The following is a 24,688-nucleotide window of genomic DNA, read 5'->3' as shown; positions in this document are numbered from 1 at the left end:
TTGCCTAATTTGGAATGTAATCAAATGAGCATCACTCCACCGACTGATTCAGATTTGTACGTAACAGCTGTTCGGTGCACTTGGGGCAAAAATCAACATCTGCTTGCATAGGCTGACCAGTGTGTTTGTCACAGGAAATTATTCTAATTGGCTTCTTATGAAATGAATCTCCTTGATGCAATCTTTTTTATTTTAATTAAACACACACACAAACACATCTGTGGTTTTGGTCTTAGTGTATGTGCTAAACTGGCATGATGAACTGACATTGTGGACAGGCGTGACGAAATAAGTCCCCGAATACATTTATTGCCAATCAACAGACTTTTTTTTTGAATGTTAAAGCAACTCAATTAAAACTGCAATGGTTTGCATGAGCGAATTAGTGAACCTGATAATTACATGTATTTCCTTTTTTTTCCTCATCAAACAAATTACAACAACGTATGGATGTAACAGTGTCTCAAACGGGCGCAATAAATATTAAAAAAGACATTTAAATTATGTTTAGTTATTGTTTGTTATGTTTATAGAATTTGACAGTGTATAGACACAATAGAATTGACACCTTTTCATGTACAGTATGTATAGACAAACACAAGTGGTGTCATGAAACATCAAAGGATGTGCCCTTCAATGCAATGCAAAATCAATATTTTTCAGGCTAAAGCCATGCGCTGAGGTTCCTCTAGGTTGGCGCGAAATTTTTCAAGGAATCGCGAAGCAAGTTCGTCATCAACAAGCCGACCATCACTTGACAGCGTGACGTTCATCAGCTGTTTCCTAAGCAGACTCTGGTTTTCCTCGCAAAGACTTAATTCAGACCTGGAGGTCCCGACGGCCAGGATGCAAGCTTGTGGAGGGTTGATCACGGCGCTGAAGCCACTTATGCCAAACATCCCCAGGTTGGATATACTGAGGGAAGTGGAATGTGGTGAAAAAGAAGAAACTGTAAATATACTGGGGGAAACACACAAAACCAACATTCCAATATGACAACAAAAACCCTATAAATTCACTGTAAAAAAAAAAAAAAAAAAATCATAGCAGGGCTTGGTCTCTATCTGCCACAAACACTGTACTACCTTAAAACATTATGATACCCTAGTAACGTCGGTGTTTTATTTTTTTTAATGTTTTTTAATCTTGCAAGTACAGTGGGGCCCCGTGTTACGAGAGTAATCCGTTCCACAGTTGAGCTCGTAAAGTGAATTGCATTTAGAAATCTAGGTGAAAACATTAAAATTGTACATATATATTAATAATTGGTACCAAAATAATAAAGTGCTACGTATATATGATATACATGTATAAAATCAGAAAACATCATAAATAATAAATATAGAAAGGATTTATTTACCTTTGAGTGGCGCTTGTTATGTCCATATTCCCTATTAAGGGTGGCCTAGGGTAGGCTAGCTTCATATTTCTTGATTATTTCCAGCTTCGTTTCCATTTAAATCATTTTCTTACTTCTCTCTTTAACATCACTAGCAATCTTTGAACCCATGGCTAACCCATTCAAGTTCGAATTAAGCAATAAAACGCACAATAAATATGGTTTTGCAACCACTCAAGATAGAACAAAGTTTTTACCATTCCAACATTTTGAAACGAAAGAGGCGAATTGTTCGTAAATCAGGGTGCTCGTAAGCCGGGGGCCGACTGTACGTTGTTTTCTTAACTTATGTTCTTCCAGGTAAGTGCAGTGACGTTTCACAGCGAGTATCTGACAGCTCACATATTTGCCTTAATGAGAGTGTTGGCCCAAGGGTGCACGCACATCTCAGGAGAATAAAGAGCATTGGCATTTCCACTGGTGTTCATTGCTCCCAGCTGACGCAGAAACCCATTTTATGAGAAAATACCACAACAAACTCCAGCCTGTCCTCCCAATATTAAGCAAATGATGAGCTGATGAAACATGTCTCGTAACGTAATTGACTATATGATACATAAGATTAGAGACACCGTTGATTGTGCCATGTTTCTGTTCTTTTTTTTAATGTTTTTGTTTTACCTGAAAGAACCTCCTTGATACTCCTCCGGTAAAAGTTTTCCATCTCGAGCCTTCTGGGCCAATGCCTATGAAAAATACATTATTTGTTATTTTTAGATTATTGATTTGAAGACGTCAATCAATTAATTTTCAGACAGTAGTATTGGGGATGTGCCACAGAATACACACTGTGCATTTATTTAACTAAAACAACCACTAACAAAATAAAAGTGGAAGAACACTAAAATGAACATATTTTCTAGACATTATGGGAGAAGACAAAATAACAACTAAAGGTAAAACATTGCTTCAGGAAAACTGTATGACTAGCTAAACAACCACAACAATATAACAAAAATGGTTTAACATATACACACACACAAAAAAAAAAAAAAACACAAACAGGAACATGGTGTTTGAAAAATGACAAGTTGAGATAACTGGAAACCATCACATTGTGCCTTCATAAAATGAGGAAATGGGACTGACGTGAGCCAGAGTGGAAGATGAGGCATCTGGCTAACAAAACACATGATTGTGGCCAGGGTTTTATGGCAAAACATGACTGAGTAGAGTAACCTTGGAGAATGCACATTGCATTTAAATGTGGTTATGGGATTGTCCTCTAGTGTAAAAATATGTGCCAAAACTTTCTTTGTTTTCTGTTTTGAGAAGAATTCACAACTTGAACACAGTTCTGACTCTAGTGCAAGTAAAGGTTTTAGTACAAAAGCAACAATATAAATACATATAAAATAAATATTTAGTTTTGAGGCTTCTTTTGTTAAGTGTGTGTCCCCAATTTTTAGCAAATTTTCTGAGCCTTTCAGGTTAGTTTTTTTTTTCTAAAATTGACTAGTGAATTCAATTTCTGCCAGAAGCTGATAACATGAGTGGAATCATTTTCACATTGTTGTGTGTATTGCAAATAAGGCAATTACAGTCAGGCAGGCAGAACATTGTCAAAGACAGTGTCGATTAATAGATTACATACTGTGTACCTTATATGTAAGGCAGTCGAAACTTTAAACACGAGGTATGCGTTTTTAAGATGCACATATTTTGCTGAGGTTGCTGTAACTGGAGATTGTGAGAGATCAGGAGGAATAGCAGCATTACTACTACATAGCAACTACATGAACTATGCAGGTTGATAGTTTATTTTTGATCTTCAGTGTTAAATTATTCAACATAACCATTTTAATTTATCAAGGTGCATGCATATACATGTGTAGATATAGGTATATTTTTGAATAATAGGAGTTCTAAGCAAATGGTGGGGTATAAAATTATCGTGAAAGAAATGACTTTTTATTAAAACGCAAAACGCACACCTCTACAACCATATAACTTAACTACAAATGATCATTGCAAGTACTTTTTTAGATATGTCATAGTAACATTCATACAAAAATCAGACATTTATTCAATAAATGTAAGACATTTTAAAGAAATATATATATATATATATATATATATATATATATATATATATATATATATATATATATATATATATATATATATACCGTAATTTCCGGACTATAGAGCGCACCTGATTATAAGCCGCAACCCACTACATTTTAGAGGAAAACCGATTTTGTACATACACAAGCCGCACTTGCATACAAGCCGCATGTGCCCACATTAAAACATGTAAACATATTCACAAAGAAAGACGGTACACAGAGCGTTTTCAAAGTTTTAATAATATAACTTAACAATAATAATATAACTTTCTTCCCAAACGGTGCCTGTGACAAGGGAGTAAAACGGTAGCAACATGGTAGCAACACGCTAGCGGCATGGTAGCAACACGCTAGTAACACAGTATAACAGGTCTGGTAAAACAGGTCTGGTAAAAGAACATACTGGTAAAAATCACGGTAAGCCGTCTTCATCTTCCTCCTTTGAACTGAAGCCTGTGACAGGGCAGTAAAACGGTAGCAACGTGGTAGCAACACGCTAGCAACGTGGTAGCAACACGCTAGCAGCATGGTAGCAACACGCTAGTAACACAGTATAACAGGTCTGGTAAAACAGGTCTGGTAAAAAGAACATACTGGTAAAAATCACGGTAAGCCGTCTTCATCTTCCTCCTTTGAACTGAAGCCATCAAAGTCATCTTCCGCAGTGTCGGAATGAAACTGTTATATAGACGTCGTCACACACTCCCTGGTCATCCAATTCTCCCATTCAACACGGAGCGCCACTTTAAATGCACGATTCACACTTCGTTGTGCCCCCAGGAATCACAGCTGGAATGGAGTTTGTCCTGCGTCATATGCCTTTCTTTTTGCATTTTCCATGATGAGGGTATGTTCACGCTAATTTAATTTATGCACAAGACAGGAAGTTGCAGTCTTCCTCGACGCATATATTCCACCGGTCTGAATCTTACCTTTTCTACTCAAGCGCCCCTAGCAGCCGTTAGAAAAATTACATAAATTGGCCGCATCACTGAATAAGCCGCAGGGTTGAAAGTTTTGGAAAAAAGTAGCGGCTTATAGTCCGGAATTTACGGTATATATATATATATATATATATATATATATATATATATATATATATATATATATACACACACACACACACACACACACACACACACACACACACACACACACACACACACACACATATATTTATTTACAGGTGCCTTTTACCTTTGCATCAATGGAAATCTCATGAACTCCTTTATTTGCAGCATCTCTGATGATAGGGGTAATGAGGCCTTTGTCAGTTGCAACAGCAATTGAAATGTGAATAGAGTCAAGTGCTTGGGGTCCATCATTTGACCATGTCACGTTCACATCCGGTAGCTCCTATCATCATAAAGTCACAGGTAGTGTCACAACCATACTAATCAAATTGTCAGTCAACATTTTTATGCGTCAACCCTATTCGGCAGCAATTAAATGAAAAGGAATATGAATGGAACTAGGGAACCTCTGCAAAACATCTATAGAGTACCGTATGGTACAGTACAGAGTTTGTTTTGATGATAGTAAAGAAATAAAGTAAAGAGACAGAAAAAAAAGTCAAGACGAAGCCAAATACTAATATATATATATATATATATATATATATATATATATATATATATATATATATATATATATATATGAACCATAGTACCATGTAAACAGGCTAAACTCATAAAGACTAGGTTAAGAGATAAATACTGTTAGGTGAAATCAATGAGCATTACTTACTTTTAGCGTAACAGCAGCTGCCTTGATAATGAAATCATTAACGGAAACTTTGATCTGGTCTGAAAAGACAACAAAACAACACATTGTGAGTTATTTTAATGTGACAAAACAATAGCCAGGCTGCTAGTGAAGAGCAAGCTAGGACAGTGTCAAAAGGAGCGATTGTCACACACACAAGAATTAGAAATTATAACACAGACTTTTGCATAAAATTATAATTGTAAAAAATTGAAAACGCTCCCCTCCCCGCAACTCGAACTGCATTTGATGCAACTACTTATGAATCCTGTATGATGATGACCAAACTAAATGTGAAATTGCATGTTCCTGACCAAAGACACTTCTCGATAACAATAGGATAAAGAATTACTCAGTACACGCAGGAACACTTGCTTAAAGATCTGAAATAGCCATTCCATTACCTTATTGATATTCTTTGTTTAGTTTTGTGAAAATAAATGACCAAATGGCCACAAGTGAGCCCAGATTATATGTCAAGAAGATGTGGCAACTATAACAGAAACATGTTTGCTGATTGAAAGACATCACATGCTTGGAAAGAAGGGACTATTCATTCAAGAGCCATTCAGAAGAAAATGTGATCTTTGACCCTATTTATATTGTTTCTGAAGTGTCTCGCTATGTTTAGTTGAAACTTCACTAGTAAAAACTATAAACGAACCCCATCCATCCCATATCAGCATGTTTTCCCTATGCTAGTTGTCAACAAAATCAATCAGTTTGATGACTATTCATATTCATCTATCAATGGCAAAACATGTTTGTGTGCAGTACATGCAATGAGTGTCTTAACTACCGTGACTAATCAGTTATGTGCAGTTATGTGTGTATTTTGTTCAGTGCTGCAGACTGTCCTCTTTGTGAAATGAGTGATGTCAAATGAGTGATCATGTGAAACTCTTGAAATTCTCATTTATGCACAATAATTCATACTGATATTGTCAATGAAAGTTAAAAAAGGCTAATACAAAAAGGTGACCCAGCACACATTATGTGTGCAGATAAGTGTCTCGTTTACCTTTGGCTAATTCCTTACGAAGCTTCATGACTGCAGCCATATCGCAGTCAACAGAGGCATAAGCATGGGGGATGGTCGTTTTAGACTGTGTCAGCCTTTGAGCAATCACGCGGCGGACATTTGAGGCCGGAAGCTCGGTGAAAGTTCCCTGAGGAATAAGATTATCGAAGTCAAGAGGCTATGAATTACTATTCCACAGGGAAAATCGCACTTTGTGAGAGTCAGCAGGGAAATCAGGCGACAAGAACAAGCAATCTAACGCTGACATAAACTAACACATCAATCAGAATTTTGACCAAAGTAAGTGACAACCCAATTAAACAGGGTAGGTCTGTACATTCATTGATTCAGATTACATTCAGGCCCATTTGATCATACAAGAAGGCCAAGTTTCACAAACGAAAAAAAAGTTTGAAATTTGAAACTCAATTTAAACATTGTAGCGATGAATATACAGAACACAAATATTTGCTTCAGCTAAAACGTTTTCAATTTTTACAAAGATCCATCCATCCATTAGGTACCACTTTATCCAGCGTCGGGTTGGAGGGGCAGCAGCTTAAGCAGGGAAGACCAGACTTTTCCCTCCCCAACCACTTCGTCTAGCTCCTCTGGGAAGGTCCGCAGGCTTTCCCAGGTCATTCGAGAGACATAGTCTCACCGATGTGTCCTAGGTCATCCCCGGGGCCTCCTCCCAGTTGGACATGCCCGAAACACCTCAACAGGGAGGCGTATGGGCGGTATCCTAACCAGATGCCCGAGCCACTTCAATTGGCTCCTCTCAACGCGGAGGAGCAGCAGCTCGACTCTGAGCTCCTCCCGGGTGACCGAGCTTCTCACCCAATCTCTAAAGGAGAACCCGGACACCCAACGGAGGAAACTCATTCCGGCCGCTTGTATCCCGGATCACGTTCTTTCGGTCATGACCCACAGCTCGTGACCATAAGTGAGGGCAGGTACATAAACTGATCGGTTTTGTTTACCACAACAGACGGATACAGAGTCCGCATTCCAGGAGACGCTGCATTGATCCGCTTGCCGATCTACTGTTCCATTATACCCTCACTCATGAACGAGACCCGAAGATACAGTACTTGTATCTCCTCTACTTGTGGCAAGACCTCATTCTCGTCCCAGAGAGGGTATTCCACCCTTTTCCGACAGAGGGTCATGGTCTCAGATTTGGAGGTGCTGATCTTCATCCCAGCCGCTTGTGAACCGGCTGTGAACCGCTCCAGTGAGAGTCGGAGGTCATGGCCTGAAGAAGCCAACAGCACCACATCATCTGCAAATAGCAGAGATGCAATGCTGAGACTCCCAAACTTGACCCCTAAATGCTTCTGCTGCACCTAAAGATTCTGTCCATAAAGATTATGAACTGAATCAGTGACAAAGGGCAGCCTTGGCGGCATCCAACCGCCACTGCCGGCAATGCAGACCAAACTCTGACCGAACAGCCCGTATCGAGGGGTTCGGTACCCCGGACACGTGGTGAAACTCCAATCAATGGAGAAATGAGCATGCCAAAACTGGGGAGACCACCGAAACGGGACTCACATTCAAAAAAACAAATTATTGACATTTTAAAAACCCACCGGTGCAAATGGCTTTCCTGGGATAGAAAGAGGAGGTATGTTAGGTCTGCTGCCTTGTGTTGGTGAAATAGCTGTTGGGATTGGGGAAGGACGTGGAGATGCTGGAGCAGTCATGGGTGTTGCTTTTAGCCCCGGAGACATCTTCAAAACATTTAAAGCATCTCTGTTGGAGCCAAAATAAACCAAAAAAGATTAGATAAGCACGTTATAATACTTAAATAATTATTATTGTTTGCTTATGTGTTGAGGCACCACTGACATGATGCAGAATGATGGCACTGTGAGATTGAGTTGTATGTACTGCCCGTGCTGTTGTATACTTGTAATAAGACTGTAACCTGGTTTGTTTCAAACAGATAAGTGTGTGAATATAAAACAAACTGAAAAAATGAGAAACACATTGTTATATTTCCGGTAGTGCCCTGTTTCCATACTGATATGAGTATTTGCTAACGACTGAGGGAACTTGGAATCCCCCTCCTTGATTAACCACTGGAATATTTTAGTAGGATTGGAATTCAGAGCACTTTAACAATGTTGGCAATTTGCATTCATACCACACCGCTCTGAAAAATAATGACTTTGAGAGGCCAAAATGAAAATCACGAAAATAAGTAAAACTGAAATTCATACAATGGCAGTAATCATAAAACAATGGCTTAATTCTTGTAGACAGAGCAAATGGCGAGGCTCGTGTTTCACTTTGGTGCAAACCTCTTAGTATGTTCAGGAATTCGGCAGACATTGCTGCACCATGCTGGGTGTTTGGATGGACCCATGGTGATTTCTTGGACATGCCTCCGGTGCACCTGATAACTTGGTGTCTGAGAGTTTGTCTGCTCGAATCAGGTCTAGTTTATGGCACAGGTGTTGCAATAACACAGTAGCATCATAGCATATGATAATTGATGATGATTGTCATTTGCATATGACACGTAACCCTTGGTTCCTACGGTTGATCATAATTAATTAAGACTAGCGGAGAGCGTTTCTCTTGAAGTGGCGTTCGGCTAATGTCCTAGCTTCCATTGCTTTGGAAGTGCATCACCGGAGGCCCCGCAAGAACGCCACGTCTGTGGCGATTCCAATTATCTATCCACTACTTTTGTGTATTCACAATGTGTTTAAGCAAACGTGATCCATTGTTTTATTTTATCAGTCACAGAATTATGACCACAATGACGACGGACAACTTATAACAGTTGGGAGCTCTAATTTCCTTTTCTTTGTTGTATCGGCTATGTTCATAATATCCCGATACCAAATCCCCACGAGAAATGTGAGGTGTTGTTTCACCTTCAGTGTTAATGTAGTGACCATTACTTGACTCAAACCTACTCCTTAGTGATTAGTCCTCTTGGTCCAGTTGGTGTGGCCAATTTAGGATCAACACCATGAGTGTCCAGAATGTGTCTTGCTGCTGGGCTTAGTCGTAACCTGAAAGACAATGAGGCATGAAGACAAGTTCCTGTTAGACAAAAATGTTTTACTACAATTATGGCCACGATTTTGAATCAAATGTTACCTTTGATTCAAGTCGCTGATTGACATTTCCAACCTGATATGCAACTGTACTTTTACCTCTATCAACTATATTCAAACCTTTTGAGCATTTTAGTGTTTTGCTAAAATACACTTTCAGGCAAGTTTATGTAACTTTAAAATCTGAATATCAACTGGCTCCGCAAAACAAATAAATTTTACACTTTACACAACAAATACAATGTTTGCTCAGTGGCAGGTACCGTACCTTCCCTTAGAGTGCCTATCATGTGAAAAAAGGGTAAACAGGATCTCTGGAATATGTGTTTAAATACAGCTTGAGAAAATGAAAATGATTATGAAATGAGAAAGAAAACTTTCAACACAGATTAATAACTGAAGGCATATCATTATGATATTATGCTCTACATTAGACATCCAACAATTATTTTATTGTATGCGTAATTAATTAAGAAATAAGACTTTGCACAGTCTTGGCTTTTTGTATGATTGTATTACATTGAAATATATAATTAAAATATATATTTTTGTAACCCTTTGTTACAGCTTTAGCTGTAGTGAAAGCACTACATACTGTGTATAAATTAAAATGTATTAAAATGTAACCTGTTCAGAGTGTCCCCCGCCTACTGCCCGAAGACGGCTGCGGGTGGGAACCGTCAAGCCATTGACCCTGCTAAGGAAAATGGACGGATGGTTGTATTGGAGTTTTTTTTTTTAATTATTATTATGGCATCAATAAATAGTACACCTCTTAGAGCGATGCTAGCCAATACACAAAAATAAGAATATAATTAGAACTTTTTTTTTGTATTCATTTATCTATTTTTTTAACTGTGATTATGGTAATACAGTGGGCCCCCGGGTTACGAACTTAATCCGTTCAGCGGCTACGCTCGTATCTCGGATTGCTCGTATAGCGGGCAATCCAAACCCATGTTAATTCGTGAATGCATGCAACGCGCGCAAAAGCCTTAGGTGAGAACATCACGCTGTATACATATGTTAATATTGAGTCACATAATCTACTGTACAGTTTCATTAAATAACAGATACAAAGGGATAACGACTTTTACCTTTGGTAAGATGTGACTTGAGCTGAGATAAGCAGAAGTCAATACTATAAACCAGACATGCTATTGGTCTTACAGTGTCACAGTAACTTTTTCAGTCAGGGTTTTCTCTACTTCCTTCCATCCCAACCAGCTGTGCCATCAAGCTAGATAAAGGCGTTCGGCCAATAGCATATCGGCACTTCTGTGATTGACGTGTGATGCCGGCCAATAGCATCTCCGTGAGTGAGACCAGGTGACCTTAATCGACCAATAGCATATTGGCGTCTGACTGATACTGACTGATACTTATTGGCACGTTTTTTTAAACGGTTGGAATGTATTGACATCTAATTGATTAAAACACATTTAAACCTGTGACGATTCTTTGTCCTGCAATCGGCACACTTAATTTCATGTCAGCTGTTTTTCCCGACGTGAATTGAGCTGAGTGGAGGCGGAGGGGAGGGTGTGTGTTGTATTAATTAGGCACCATACTTATAGCTTATTCGAACATTAGTTCACTCTTGGTTTCAACTCACAGTATTGCAACAAGGGCGCTGTCCCAAAGCATGTCGGGAGATCGCCGACTAACATGACATGCAGTTTAGTCTTGTAACCATTAATTAGCACTGTGATACCACCCCTATCAGGGTGTAGAGATTATCGTCTTGCGTTAATGTGGCAACGCAGATAGGCTATTGGTCTTACAGTGTTACCGTAACTCTTTCAGTCATGGTGCAAATCACGGAGATACTAAAACATCATCCTCTTATTTCTTCCTTTACCGCTGCTAGTAATTTTAGAAGCTATGTCTAACAGATAAAGTTTGCAAAGTCTTCAAAACATTCCGTTTTTCTCTACTTCCTTCCATCCTGTCCCATCAAGCTAGATAAAGGCGTTCGGCCAATAGCATATCGGCATTTCTGTGATTGACGTGTGACGCCGGCCAATAGCATCTCCGTGAGTGAGACCGGGTGACCTTAATCGACCAATAGCATATTGGCGTCTCCTTGACTGACTGATAATTATTCGCACTTTTTTTAAACGGTTGGAATGTATTGACAATTAATTAAAAAAAAACACACATTTAAACCAATGACAATTCTTTGTTCTGCAATCGGCACATTTAATTTCATGTCAGCTGTTTTTCCCTTTAGCTGTACAAACACTACACTTAAATGGTAATATATTTAGACACCGTGAGTGAGACAGTCAGTGTGAGATTGTAAAACCAATAGCGTTCACGTTGCCGCCATGAGTATCTATTAATGATTGTAGATGACGCAACTGCTGAATATATTGACGCAGTTAGGCGAGAACATTTCTACACACTCAATGGCTGGTTTGTCGGAATGCTCGCAAGACGAAAGGTTGCTCGTAAGCGGAGGACAAAAATCTCCCTGATCCACGCTCGTAAGGTGAATTGTTCGCAAATCAGGATGCTCGTAAGCCGGGGGCTGACTGTATATGCAAGTATATTTTCAAAGTCAAATTTTGGTGTTGTTACAATACTATTATATGGTACTTACGATACTAACGGGACGGTTTTTGGTGGAGAAGGAGCAACTGGAGGCACAACACTAGCAACGGTTTCATGCACAGCAGGTGGAGGTGGAGATGTGCTAGGAATCTCAACCTGCGTCCAGTCTTGTCCCTCCTCCACCATAAGTGCAATGAGAGTTCCCAGGCGAACATTGCGTCTTCCCTCCTCAATCTGAAAAGCAGGAGAAGTCTTTTTCAAGTCGTATTCCATTAACAAACACATGTTCATCAGATTGAGGAGATGTGAAGAATAATAATGTATGCTGTGGTGGTGCACTGTAAAAGAAACCCAATGCTGAGATAGAATAGGTTGTTGTGGACTGCAACGACTCACTTTTTATGCCCGCTGTCGATGATGATTCAAGATCCTGTTAAGAGCTAATCTAAATACACTCTGTGCCTTTTATTACTCTCTCCACGGTCTACTGGACTGTCAATCTATCAATACTAGTTCAGCCTAAATGAAAGGCCACGCTTAATACACTTGCGACTGCACTCAGTTTTCAGAAGGTATCCATTTTGTAAGCCATCTCTTGTTGTCAGTCGCTATAGGTCCCTACAGGGTTGCATTTGGCTGATTACATAATTCAGTTATATATATATATATATATATATATATATATATATATATATATATATATATATATATATATATATGGAGGCGGAGGGGAGCAGAGACAAACCCGCAGAATTTATTGAATTATTTTCTTGAACAAGAACTTTTCTCAAACTAGAACATATCACTGGCGATTTCCTTCTCTTTAATCCATAAAAGAAGAAGCCTCTCCATTTTGTTGTTGACCGAGGTCCGTCCCCCGGCAGAGAAAGTCTTGCCCTTAGAAGATTGCCGAGCGGTTACGGCCATACTCACGAGCAAGGTTAACTACGCGTGCGCCTCCTTTGTATTTTTTTTTATCTCCTGCTTGGTTTCTATTGTCATCATCGTCTTACTTCTTCCTTTACCGCCACTAGCAATTTTAGAAGCCATGTCTAACAGATAAAGTTTGCAAAGTCTTCACAACATTCCTTCCTTCCGTTTTTCACTCATTTTCTCTCCTTCCTTCCATCCCGACCAGCTGTGCCATCAAGCTACATAAAGGCGTTCGGCCAATAGCATATCGGCATTTCTGTGATTGACGTGACGCCGGCCAATAGCATATCCGCATCTCCGTGAGACCGGGACTGTGACCTTTATTGACCAATAGCATATCCGCATCTCCGTGACTGACTCTGTGACTGACACCGTCACTGAGACAGTGACTGTGACATTGTAAGAGCAATGTTCAGCGTTACAGTGACAAGCGTGAACATCTGATTTCATTGATGCAGCAAAACGAAAATAATTGTAAGAACACATTGACCGGCATGTCGGATTGTTCATAAGACGAAAGGTTTGTGCGTAAGAGGGGGACAAAAAAACGCCGCGATCCACGCTATATATTTATATATATATATATATATATATATATATATATATATATATATATATATATATATAAGAACAAGAATTTTAAGTATCTGTACAACATTAATAACCACTGGATCATATACCAGTGCAATTAAAATGGCGTTTTCGTGTAAGATTTTAAAGTTTACACTCTAAATTCACCTGCTGAGAAAGTAATTGTGAGCCTCCAAGTGAATCTTCAACATTTTTTCTGGTGGTGTGTCACAGAGTATGTCGTCAACAGCAACTAATTAACGATACCAGGGTAAAAACACACTTTTTCAGGCATTCTCTGATTGAAGTGATTGGATTTTTGGAAAAACAGGAACACGATGAGTTCTTGCACTCAAAGTTGGTTTGCTGTTAAGCAGATTCGCGCCATCTTTGAATGGGATTTTTAGACAAGAAAGCCCTCTGCACAGGGAAAAACAAATTTCACTATATGTGGTAATTGCTGGTATGATTCACACTGGTGTGGATCTTTTATTTATTTATTATCTTTGTTATATACACAAACAAACTATGAGGCAGTGAATGCAGCGAGTGAACAGTTAGTGTAATAAATACAACCGCTTATATAATCAATACAATTTAGCTATAAGGAGGCATTCAGTTTATCGGATGGTAAAATTAAAGGTCAAGAGTCAAAGAGGCAAGAGTCAAAAATGGTCATTGTAGAGACATGGCATGTGGAGTTCGAGTGAATACAGGGAATCTTTATAATGTATTGTCATTACACACCTGCATGCTTGATTGTGCCCATAATAGATGAAAAATTAAAAACCTGTGTGTCATGGTAAAGCTATGCTCTAACAGTATGATAAGATTTATCGTAATCATCTGTGGCAACAGCACATGATCCACACAAAAGATCCCAAAACCCCATACATAGCCATTTTGGGGGCTATGTTCCTTGCCAATGGCAAGTGCCATTATTATTTGGTCAAATGTAGGTGATTACGGTGTGATGGTCAATATATTCCATTGATTATTCCTTCATTATCTGAACTGCTTATTTTTACAAGGGTTGCAGTACAATATTAGTTCAAATATGATTAATTAATGTAAGTAAAACAACTGGGTTCTTAGTTAACACATTTTATGATTCACCCCCACCCCAAAAGAAAAAAAAACATGGACATGCAATGCTTTCAGCTGATGGTTTTCTTACCAACTACACATCAGATTTTTAGCTAGAGGGTTTATACAAGCAGTCTCCTACTGCCTCAGCTCTCAAGCCCCTACCCCCAATTCTTCAGTGGTTGCTATGGAAACTACCATCCTCACAGTAGCAAAGAAAGATGGGTGTAACTGTAAGGAAATGTGGAAAAGGGGAAAAAATACATGACAGGGGTTTGAATATGGCAGGGAGTGAACTTTTTTTTTGTTTTGTTTTTTTAAATAGTAAATGGCACAATTTATTTAAAATAACAGAAAGAACAAACATCTAGTCTCATCAGCTCAGGCAGCTTCTGTGACTTGAAAAAAGGTCTTTCTGCAGTGTGTAAAAAAGTGGTAATAATTCATCCTGTACCATGCGCTCCAAGATAAAAAAAATTGGGAAACAATGTGGTCAAATTATATTTCGTTATAGAGCGGGTCTAGAAGAGTACTTATTGTTTTATCTTTGGAAGGCTAATGAAGTTAAAACACCAAAACAACAAAATGGGGACTAGTCTTAGAGAAATATCTGCCATGAAAGAAAATAATTACATGTACTGTCACTGTGCAAGAAAAACTGAATAATAAGCTAAGCAGTAAATAAAGCAAAGATAAAAAGAAAATATAAGAATGCTTGTTTAAAATACCATATGAACTAAAGCCGAATGTCTTATAATGACCAAGAAGGCACGCCCGGTCCATTGTGAATCTCTTTGGGGTGCCTGACGGATTTTATCTGTCCTGTTAGGTAGCACGACGAAGCTGATGCTACTGCTAAATTGATTGCTAGTGAAGTGCTCTGCATTCTGTCACTGAAACAAACAGCAAGCTATTTTGCTCAAGCATGGCAACTGGTGACTTCCGCTTGTAGGTTGCAGTTCTCATCTAGGCATTGTTTGCAGAAGTAATGCTTTTTTGTACAGTAATGTTCACTGTTGCCCGGTCACGAGGAAGACTGCAGAGGAGGACTTGGGAGAGTTAGTTGTTATCCCGAATATTGCTGCTCACAGCAGATCGGGACTTCGTGCCTGTAAACAGTTCTATTTATTTTCTTTCATAAAGAAGCATTCTGACAGAACCACGACTGAGCGAATCCTTTAGGACACACAAAGGTGTTACAGTATTATGGACAGCAAACTAATGGGTTAGTATCAGTTGTCCCTAGCAGTTTTTGTTTCAAAAACGATTATTCTTTACAACTCAAAACTTAATAAATGAAAGAAAAAAAAAAGTTTACCCTTTGCTATTCTGTCTTGTTAAGCAGAAGTAGTATGATTCTTTACACATCTCTAGATTGAAGCAGAAATCATTTTTAATTGAGTCAAATAGTTTAGAATCAAAAATCATTCAAAATCGAAAATCGATTCTTGGTCGAATCGGCGACCCAATAATCGCAATCGATTTAATCATGAGAAAGTCGAAGATACCCACAGCAATAACATAAACAAAATGGTATGTGCAGTTTGGGCATTTGCTCTCACCAAGATTTTTGCCAAGATACCGTCATCATTAGATTCCATGGTAACGACGGCTTTGTCAGTTTCAATTTCACAAAGGGCATCGCCTGCTGCCACTGCCTCACCTGCAATGATGAAAGAGTACACATTGTGAGAGGTCGATCAAGGAAAAAATATATATATGTAGCTAAAAAGAATAGACAGTCTGCAGACATTGGTGAACGTAATTTCAGCTTCTGACTTTTTACATGGAAATAAAGGTAAATGAGCTGTGAATTAATATGCAGTTATATTTTGCTGTTTTACCTTTAAGCGTTCTCAACCACAATGTCTCGAGATTTTAATTAAGAAATGCGGCGCGGACACGAATCAAGTAATATGTAAACAAATGTGTGTTTTTATCACTTTTTCATAAAACAATATGCAAACATGTGGTTTGTACGCTTAAGCAATGACCTTATATAAATACCATATAAATAAAAAAAAATACACAAACGCAAGCACATGCACACACACACACACACACACACATAGAAACACTACCCCTAGACTATTATATGAGCCATTTAAAGCCCTTGTGACTTTTTCAACTGCACCTAGAACACTGCAATGCTGTCTTGAATTTTATTAATTGTTTAGCTGTACCTCCATGTAAAAGATTTGGCCTTTTGAAATAAAACCAGTGGAACATACTGTATTCCTAAAGAAAAGGATGGATGTAAGAGGAAGCAGGTTAGGAGCAAAAAATAAGAGTATTGATGTTGCAAGCCCCAGAGTGTAAGAAGTAGTGGTATCGAGATTGAATTTGTATGAGGCTTTAACACAGAATGACCCAGGGGCTAAGCTGAGACACACAACATTAGAGCTCAAACGGATGACCTTAAGATTTTCATCTATTGTCTCAGGCAGTGATTCCCAACCATTGTGCAATACATTAGTGTGCAATAAATACCAAGAGAGCTCATCAGGTGTTCACAAAAGTACAATTTCTTTGATATAAATAAAGTACAGTATGTGGATGTGTTCCTCTATTGTATGGATCTTGCTTCAGGTAAATTATGGTGACAGGTCCAACAATTAAATCCACTTCCACTAGATAAAACCCATGCATTGCCACTTGTCAAGCAATCAAAAGACACACACTTTGGTTGCAAGGTTTCAATAGACTTAATCTTTGATCTAAATGGAATAATAATACAGTGGGCCCCCGTGTTACGAGAGTTATCCATTCTGCGGTTGGGCTTGTAAGGCGAATTCACCGTATGGCGGGCTGCCCATATTATATGCCCATATTTCCTAGTAAGGGTAGCATAGACTAGGCTAGCATCGTGGGTCTTTATTATCTCCCGCTTCATTTCCATATAAATTATCTCTTACTTCTCTCTTTAACATCACTAGCAATCTTGGGTCCCATGGCGACCCCATTCAAGTTTGAATTAAGCAGTAAAATGCACTATAAATACGGTTTCGTAACCACTCAGGATAGAACAAAGCTTTACCATTCCGCCATTTTGAAACAAATAAGGTGAACCTATAGCAGACCAGCATCACCGTCAGGAGACGCCGCCCGATGGCAGACCAGCCTCGTAGTGACGCGTTGCATGGGGGCATTGACGGCAACAAAAAAGAAGTGCAATTACCTAAAAGCCTGCAGGTAAAGACAAAACAACACAAATGCAGCCAACCCCCTAGGGTCCATGACAGTTGTTTTTCTTGCAAACCGGGGAAAATACCTTAAAAAAGGGATGAAAGAACTCAGTATTCCGCATCATCAAAAAAACGAAAGCCAGGGACGCTGTAACCCGGGGGTCCACTGTAGTTTATAATGTGATTTTATTCTATTAAAACAGTTTTTGGGGATTAATCTGCCAAAACTAAAAATGCTACAAACAATTAGAAAATTGTGCCGCAAAATGTTTAAATTGCTGCTCAAATTAAGTCAACAAGTCACAAAACCATTCCACAATAAATAAATCAAAACATTTTGACCTGAGTTTTGGAAACCCTCTTACTGATTTAAATCTTAATTGCTTCCTACTGCAATGCACTGGATCAAAATAAATGTTCAACTGATAACAATTTAATACTATTTCCATAGCTCATTGTCATTGCCATCATTTCAAGGAAAGTGAGAGGTAAAAAAAAAAAAGCCAAGCCCCTGGTGCTGAACTGCTACTACAGTGTATGCTCGGGTCCATTGTATTAATGAAGAAATAATATTGATTTTCACATAATCATTGATATACCACATTCTTCTTGAAAATCTTTGGCTTTTTCATTCATAACAACACTAAAATAAACTAAGGGCCAGAAGTGTGGGCAGTGATACCCCCGCCCCCCCCCCCCCCCCCCCCCCCCACACACACACACACACACACGTGCAGTTCATCTCAGCCAAGTCACAGAAGCAAATGACATCACAGCAAATATCAAATAGGACTCAGTTGTCTCATGAAAATTGTGGGTGTTGCTGTAGTGCCTGGATGAGCAGTTGCTAAGCAGTAATGAATAGCAACTGCTGGGTTTCTGGTCAGCCAATCAATCACCAAAGGCCAATAAATGTAACAGCACATGAATCCATGCCATAAAGAGTGATGTGTTGTAGAGAATGATGATTCGCGCTTGCTGTTGGCCAATGGCTGCAAGATAAACACACACTGTGTTCCAAATCATGTTTTTTTTCTGACATTTACAACTCAGCTATCATCAACTGTTAGAACAATGAATGGGGGCCATGACATGAAAAGTCAAGTTTTGGAGCGTTTAACCATAATACAATGTTAATTTCTCAACTTAAACACCACCAAAGTGTTTTCCTTCACTGCTGCATTTCTGAGCATCCCTTGCTTATTCCACGCTCTGACACTTGCCCCGCCCGAGCAGGTAAACAAGAGTTGAGAAAAACTCATGACGACAGACGAAATTCATACCTCCCCTACTCAGCCCCAGTTACGACCCGTGCAAGAGTAAATACAAGCCGACATTACCCACATCTTTTAGTTTCGTTTTAACGCCAGAGTTGAGAAGGAGAGATTTTGCAACGAGTAGGCCGAGCAAACAGCAACCTTTTATTTATTAGTTATAGTATATGGTTTATTAGTTTATTTATTACAACGTTGTACTGTAAAAAATGCAGAAATGTCGAAAATGTGTGTTTGAGGTTAGGGTTAGCCGGCCATTCAATGTCAGTCACCCGTGGGAGTAGATTTTGTTATAAATACCCGGTTCCCACGAGGACCGATTTGATAGGAACGTGTGTCAGTGAGTGTGAGCCATGGACACTGTTAGGCAGTTTAATGTCAGTAAAATGTCTGTTGTTGGCTCCTTCGTTGACTCTGCGACCCTCGTGAGGATGGATACGTGGTCAAGACGATGGATGGACGGATGTTCACTGGCTTGCGGCGTTGAATGACATTATTAAGGAGGCGTAGCAGTCACACGGTGACAAGCAACGGCCACGAAATAAGATGTTTTCCTTTCTGGTTAGAAATGTCAGTACCACAAAACTGTTATTTAATAAGATAAATCGTCAGTGTCCAATGTGGTCTTTCAACCAAACCTTGTGTGTTTGTGTGTGTGTGTGTGTGTGTGTGTGTGTGTGTGTGTGTGTGCGTGTGCGCGGAGTTTTTTGTCCCCCACTTACGCACAAACCTTCGGTCTTACGAACAATGCGACATGCCGGCCATTGTATTCGTACATTTGTTTTCGCTTTGCTACGTCATCTAAATCAGAAGTTGACGCTCATCACGGCAACGTTGAACGCTATTGCTCTTACAATGTCACAGTCACTGTCTCAGTCACGGTGTCAGTGACGGAGTCAGTCACGGAGATGCTATTGGCCGGCGTCACGTCAATCACAGAAATGCCGATATACTATTGGCCGAACGCCTTTATCTAGCTTGATGGCACAGCCGGTCAGGATGGAAGGAAGGAGAGAAAATGAGTGAAAAACGGAAGGAAGGAATGTTGTGAAGACTTTGCAAACTTTATCTGTTAGACATGGCTTCTAAAATTGCAAGTGGCGGTAAAGGAAGAAGGATGATGACAATAGAAACCAAGCAGGAGATAATAAAAAAAAACATACGAAGGAGGCGTTAGGCATAGTTAACCTTGCTCATGAGTATGGACGGAATCGCTCGGCAATCTTCTAAGGGCAAGACTTTCCTTGCCGGGGGACGGACCTCGCTCGACAACAAAATGGAGAGGCTTCTTCTATTATGGATTAAAGAGAAGGAAATCGCCGGTAATATGTTCTAGTTTGAGAAAAGTTCCCGTTTAAGAAAATAAATAAATAAATGCTGCGGGTTGGTCTCTGCTCACCTCCGTCTCCACTCAGCTCAAGTCACGTCGCCCCAGAGAAAAATGTCATTTATCCTTTGTATATCCATGTTAATAAAATTAACTACACAGTAGGTTATGGTACTAATTTTAAATGTGTGTGTAAATACGTGATGGTTTTATCTCTGATTTAACCACGCGTTGCCAGTCAATGTGTACGTACAATTGACATCGTTTTACTACTTCAACGAAATTATCTACTCACGCATGACACGGAAACACTGATATGCTATTGCTCTTACAATGTCACAGTCACTGTTTCAGTCACGGTGTCAGTCATGGAGATGCCGATATGCTATTGGTCGAACGCCTTCATCTAGCTTGATGGCACAGCTGATCGGGACGGAAGGAAGGAGAGAAAATGAGTGAAAAACGGAAGGAAGGAATGTTGTGAAGACTTTGCAAACTTTATCTGTTAGACATGGCTTCTAAAATTGCTAGTGGCGGTAAAGGAAGAAGTAAGAGGATGATGACAATAGAAACCAAGCAGGAGATAATAAAAAAAATATATATATATGAAGGAGGCGCACGCATGGTTAACCTTGCTCATGAGTATGGCCGTAACCGCTCGGCAATCTTCTAAGGGCAAGACTTTCCTTGCCGGGGGACGGATCTCGATCGACAACAAAATGGAGAGGCTTCTTCTATTATGGATTAAAGAGAAGGAAATCGCCGGTGATATGTTCTAGTTTGAGAAAAGTTCCCATTTAAGAAAATAAATAAATAAATTTTGCGGGTTGGTCTCTGCTCCCCTCCGCCTCCACCCAGCTCAAGTCACGTCGCCCCAAAGGTAAATGTCATTTTTCCTTTGTATATGTTATTTAATTTAACTGTACATTAGATTATGTTACTCATTTTTAATATGTGTATAAAGTCGTGATGTTTTTACCTAAGGGTTTTGCGCGCGTTGCACGCATTCACTAATTAACATAGGTTTGGATTGCCCGTCACACGAGCAGTTCGAGTTACGAGCGTAGCCGCTGAACGGATTAAGTTCCTAACACGGGGGCCCACTGTGTGTGTGTGTATATATATATATATATATCTTTTTTATTTTTAATGAAGATGTATTTTCTTTTTTTTGCTCACACTATTTCAAATGATGATGCAAAGACACTAGAAAATGGATGGATGGATGTTTCCAGATATTTTATTGGTTGTAAAATCCTGAAAATAGTAATTTTTTGAATTTAAAGCATTAGGAGGTTGTAATTGCTGAAATCAAAAGCTTTTCCAATTATTGTTTTACCTTCTTTCTTCAGCCATTTGACAATGTTTCCCTCCTCCATGGTTGGTGAGAGAGCTGGCATCTGCACGTTGAGTGGGGTGACACCTATCGGACAGAAAGACCATAACAGCATTATTTGCACCATTGGATGTGGCATTTGATAGGCAGATTTCTTTGAAAACCTATTTTGAAATTGTAGCCTCATCTATTATCCGATCTAGTTTTTTTTTCAAAAGTGTCTTTTATTTTGAGTGGATGGCGGGGTGGGGGCGGTGGGAGGAACCTTTTTAGTGGTTTAGTAATTCTGCAATTGGCTGGCAGCCAGACCATGGTGTCCCCCGCCTAATGCCCAAAGACTACTTGTATGTGTTTTCTTAACTCTTTATCATCTTTATTTTGATCTCATTTTGTTGTTATATAGATTTGTTTTGTTTTGCTTAACAAATCTTGAGACTTACTGGGCTCACCTGGGACAGCTGAATCACATTCTATGGCATAGAGCACAGGTGTCGAACTCCGGGCCTCGAGGGCCGATATCCTACATGTTTTCGAACCTTTTCCCTCAAAAACACCTGATTCAAATGATTGGGATCATTTTGAAGCTCCTGCAGAGCTTGCTAATGAGCTAATCATTTGAATCAGGTGTGTTGGGGAAAGAAAACCGGAAAACATGCAGGATGCCGGCCCTCGAGGACTGGAGTTCGACACCTATGGCATAGAGGAATAATATGTGCACCCCTGATAATTTGCTCCCAGTGGACCTGCCATGCCATGAGTGGCAGAGTGTGTAGAAAGTGCCATATATGTCCACTCCATTCACCATATTGATCCATCATAACTAACATACAGTATTAGTTTTAGGCTGGCTCATTGGAAGAGTAGTTAGCACGTCAGCCTCACAGTTAAAGGTCCGTAGTTAAAATACATCTTGCTCCAGTGTGAAGTGTTTTTCCCGAGCCCGTGTGGATTCTCCCCGGGCACTCCAGCTTTACCACACTCAAAAAGATGCATACCAGGTGAATTGGACATTCTAAATTGTCCTTGGGTGTGACTGGGTGCGTGAATGGTTGGTTGTTTTTGAGTGCCCTGCGATGGGCTGGAAACCAATCTAAGGTGACCCCCGCTGGGGTAGGCACCAGCAAGCCTGCAATCTCAGTGAGGATGAGCAGTTCTAGAAAATGGATGGATGGATGAATATTAGTAATATTATATTATTTGTCATTTTTAAAGGAGTTCAAGTTTGTTTTACACAACCATTTTCCATTATTGCAAGAAGAGCATTACATTTAAGATGGTGTTCTGCTGACATCTGCTGTTTATACTGAAACACTGCAAGGGCAAAGTTAATGTCTAATGTTTTTGTGTCTCAGGGAGTTTTGCGTGTGTGTGTGTGTGTGTATATATACATATGCATATGTATATATATATATATGCATATACACATATGCTACTGTAATTGTAACCCCAGAACCATGGCAGGGGTTGCAGTTTTGTGAGAAAAAGCAGTTACAATTTTAGAAGACTTAAAAGCAAGTCTAATTTGATGCGCAGGTGGGGTGTAACACGATTTAAATTAACACTATTTAATTAATAATTGCTGTTTTGTTAGGACAATACCCACCTAATGCTATTTGGTTACCTTGAAGCAAGATGAAGGCTTTCCACAAGTCAGAAGCATAAAACTAAATGAACATCTTCACTCTTCATGTTATACGCCCCCCACACACACACAACCAAATTGCCGAATTCTAATTTTACTTTTGACACGTGAACAAGTTGTGAATAAGTACTAAGAAAAATGATCGCTTGGACATGTACATTAAGAAATTAAAAGAATTTCACTATTGATTACGTCAACAATATGAGAGAAATACATACAAGCACGAGTGAATAAAAAGCACAGTATTCAAGCCAGCTGACTCTACCCAGGACCAGCACGACGCATTTTTCGGTAAATGAGTCAGACTAAAATAACTGGACGATTGTGGAGGTTTCTCCGATGGGCGAACCTAGCCGTTATACAGTAATAAATCGTGAATACCTTGTTAACGTTTACGGGTTGTTTCGTTGTCAGTTTTTGTTACTATTATTATTTTTTGTCAGCATAACCTTAATATTTACAATGATACGTTCGTGAAATGTGTTTTGGAAGTTGTCAGTAACCTTACTTCAGAGAAACTGCAAAATGTCAACGATTGCCAAGCTGTCGTAATTCACAAAAATGCACATAACATCACTCACCAAACACCCATGGGGAATGAAAGAAATGTCGGGCGTGCTCCTGTAATAATTGAGTGCTCCACAAAGATTTATTAATGTTTGATAATTTAAGGCCGAACAAAATTCCTTGACGACCTAGACGCAAGGAGGCTGCCATGTTGATACCCTCATTTAGGAGTGACGTACGGTTGCCTGCTTACAATACTAATCTTTTCAGTAAGTGGGAAATTGCTTGCTTAGATATTGCTTTGTCTTACTTTTTTATCTTAGTTGTTCGAAACAGTCACGGGAACCAAGGCTTTTTATACTGGTGTATTTTTATGAATATATTATTGATTACTTGCAAGACAACTGCACAGGCAAAGCTCACAAAGCCCCAATTCAGGGCCTTCGGCTATAAATGTCTTCTTTCGAGAGTCAGCGAGTCCGCCATATTGGATGTGTCAAATTTAGCCTGAAACTAATTGTGGTAAATGAACCGCACATTTTTCAACAACAGCCCATCGGCACAAATAATTTCAAGTGCCATTAACAGGGGTTCAGCAGTGGAATTTATAAAACACGTCTGTAGCTAAAAATTACGCTTACAATGAAATTGTCCCTCTTTAAAAACTCAGACGTAATTTGAGGTGTTTTGGGAGAAAAGTCTGGGGCAAAATGTTTACTTGCTGGTGTAAGTATCTACTACAGCAGAGATGAATGTGGCAGCAGCAGACGAGAAGATGGATATGGACAGTACAAACACGAGATGGACATGAGCCCATTACATTCAGTTCATCAGAGATGAAAAAAAAAAAAAAAAGGATATAATAGGTGCACTTTGAGCGCTTTCCAGCATTTGGTAAGCTTGTCTGCAAGATCCCTGTCGCAACTTGCAATAATGACAAGG

General features: G+C 39.4%; 1 protein-coding gene across 2 annotated transcripts; it reads right to left on the bottom strand.

The window, feature by feature from the left end:
• Positions 1–169: 169 nt before the first annotated feature.
• On the bottom strand, positions 170–23,961 carry pdhx (pyruvate dehydrogenase complex component X). Of its 2 annotated transcripts, none has more exons than XM_088418014.1 (11): positions 23,821–23,961; positions 21,601–21,684; positions 16,038–16,138; positions 11,936–12,120; positions 9,187–9,285; positions 7,849–8,011; positions 6,254–6,401; positions 5,215–5,273; positions 4,666–4,824; positions 2,021–2,085; positions 170–915 (listed from the first exon to the last, which is right to left on the bottom strand). In XM_088418014.1, the coding sequence occupies exons 1-11, from the start codon at positions 23,954–23,956 to the stop codon at positions 660–662; spliced, it is 1,455 nt and encodes a 484-aa protein (XP_088274140.1). In that variant the 5' UTR covers positions 23,957–23,961; the 3' UTR covers positions 170–659. The 2 variants fall into 2 exon arrangements, with proteins under 2 accessions (XP_088274140.1, XP_088274141.1); XM_088418015.1 differs by having other exon boundaries at positions 11,945–12,120.
• Between the last annotated feature and the right edge of the window lie 727 nt (positions 23,962–24,688).

The sequence above is a fragment of the Hippichthys cyanospilos genome, chromosome 6 (assembly GCF_059441005.1).
Source record: "Hippichthys cyanospilos isolate Australia breed blue-spotted pipefish chromosome 6, RoL_Hcya_1.0, whole genome shotgun sequence".
NCBI classification, from domain to species: Eukaryota; Metazoa; Chordata; class Actinopteri; order Syngnathiformes; family Syngnathidae; genus Hippichthys; species Hippichthys cyanospilos.
This window is presented reverse-complemented; position numbering and strand designations above follow the sequence as displayed.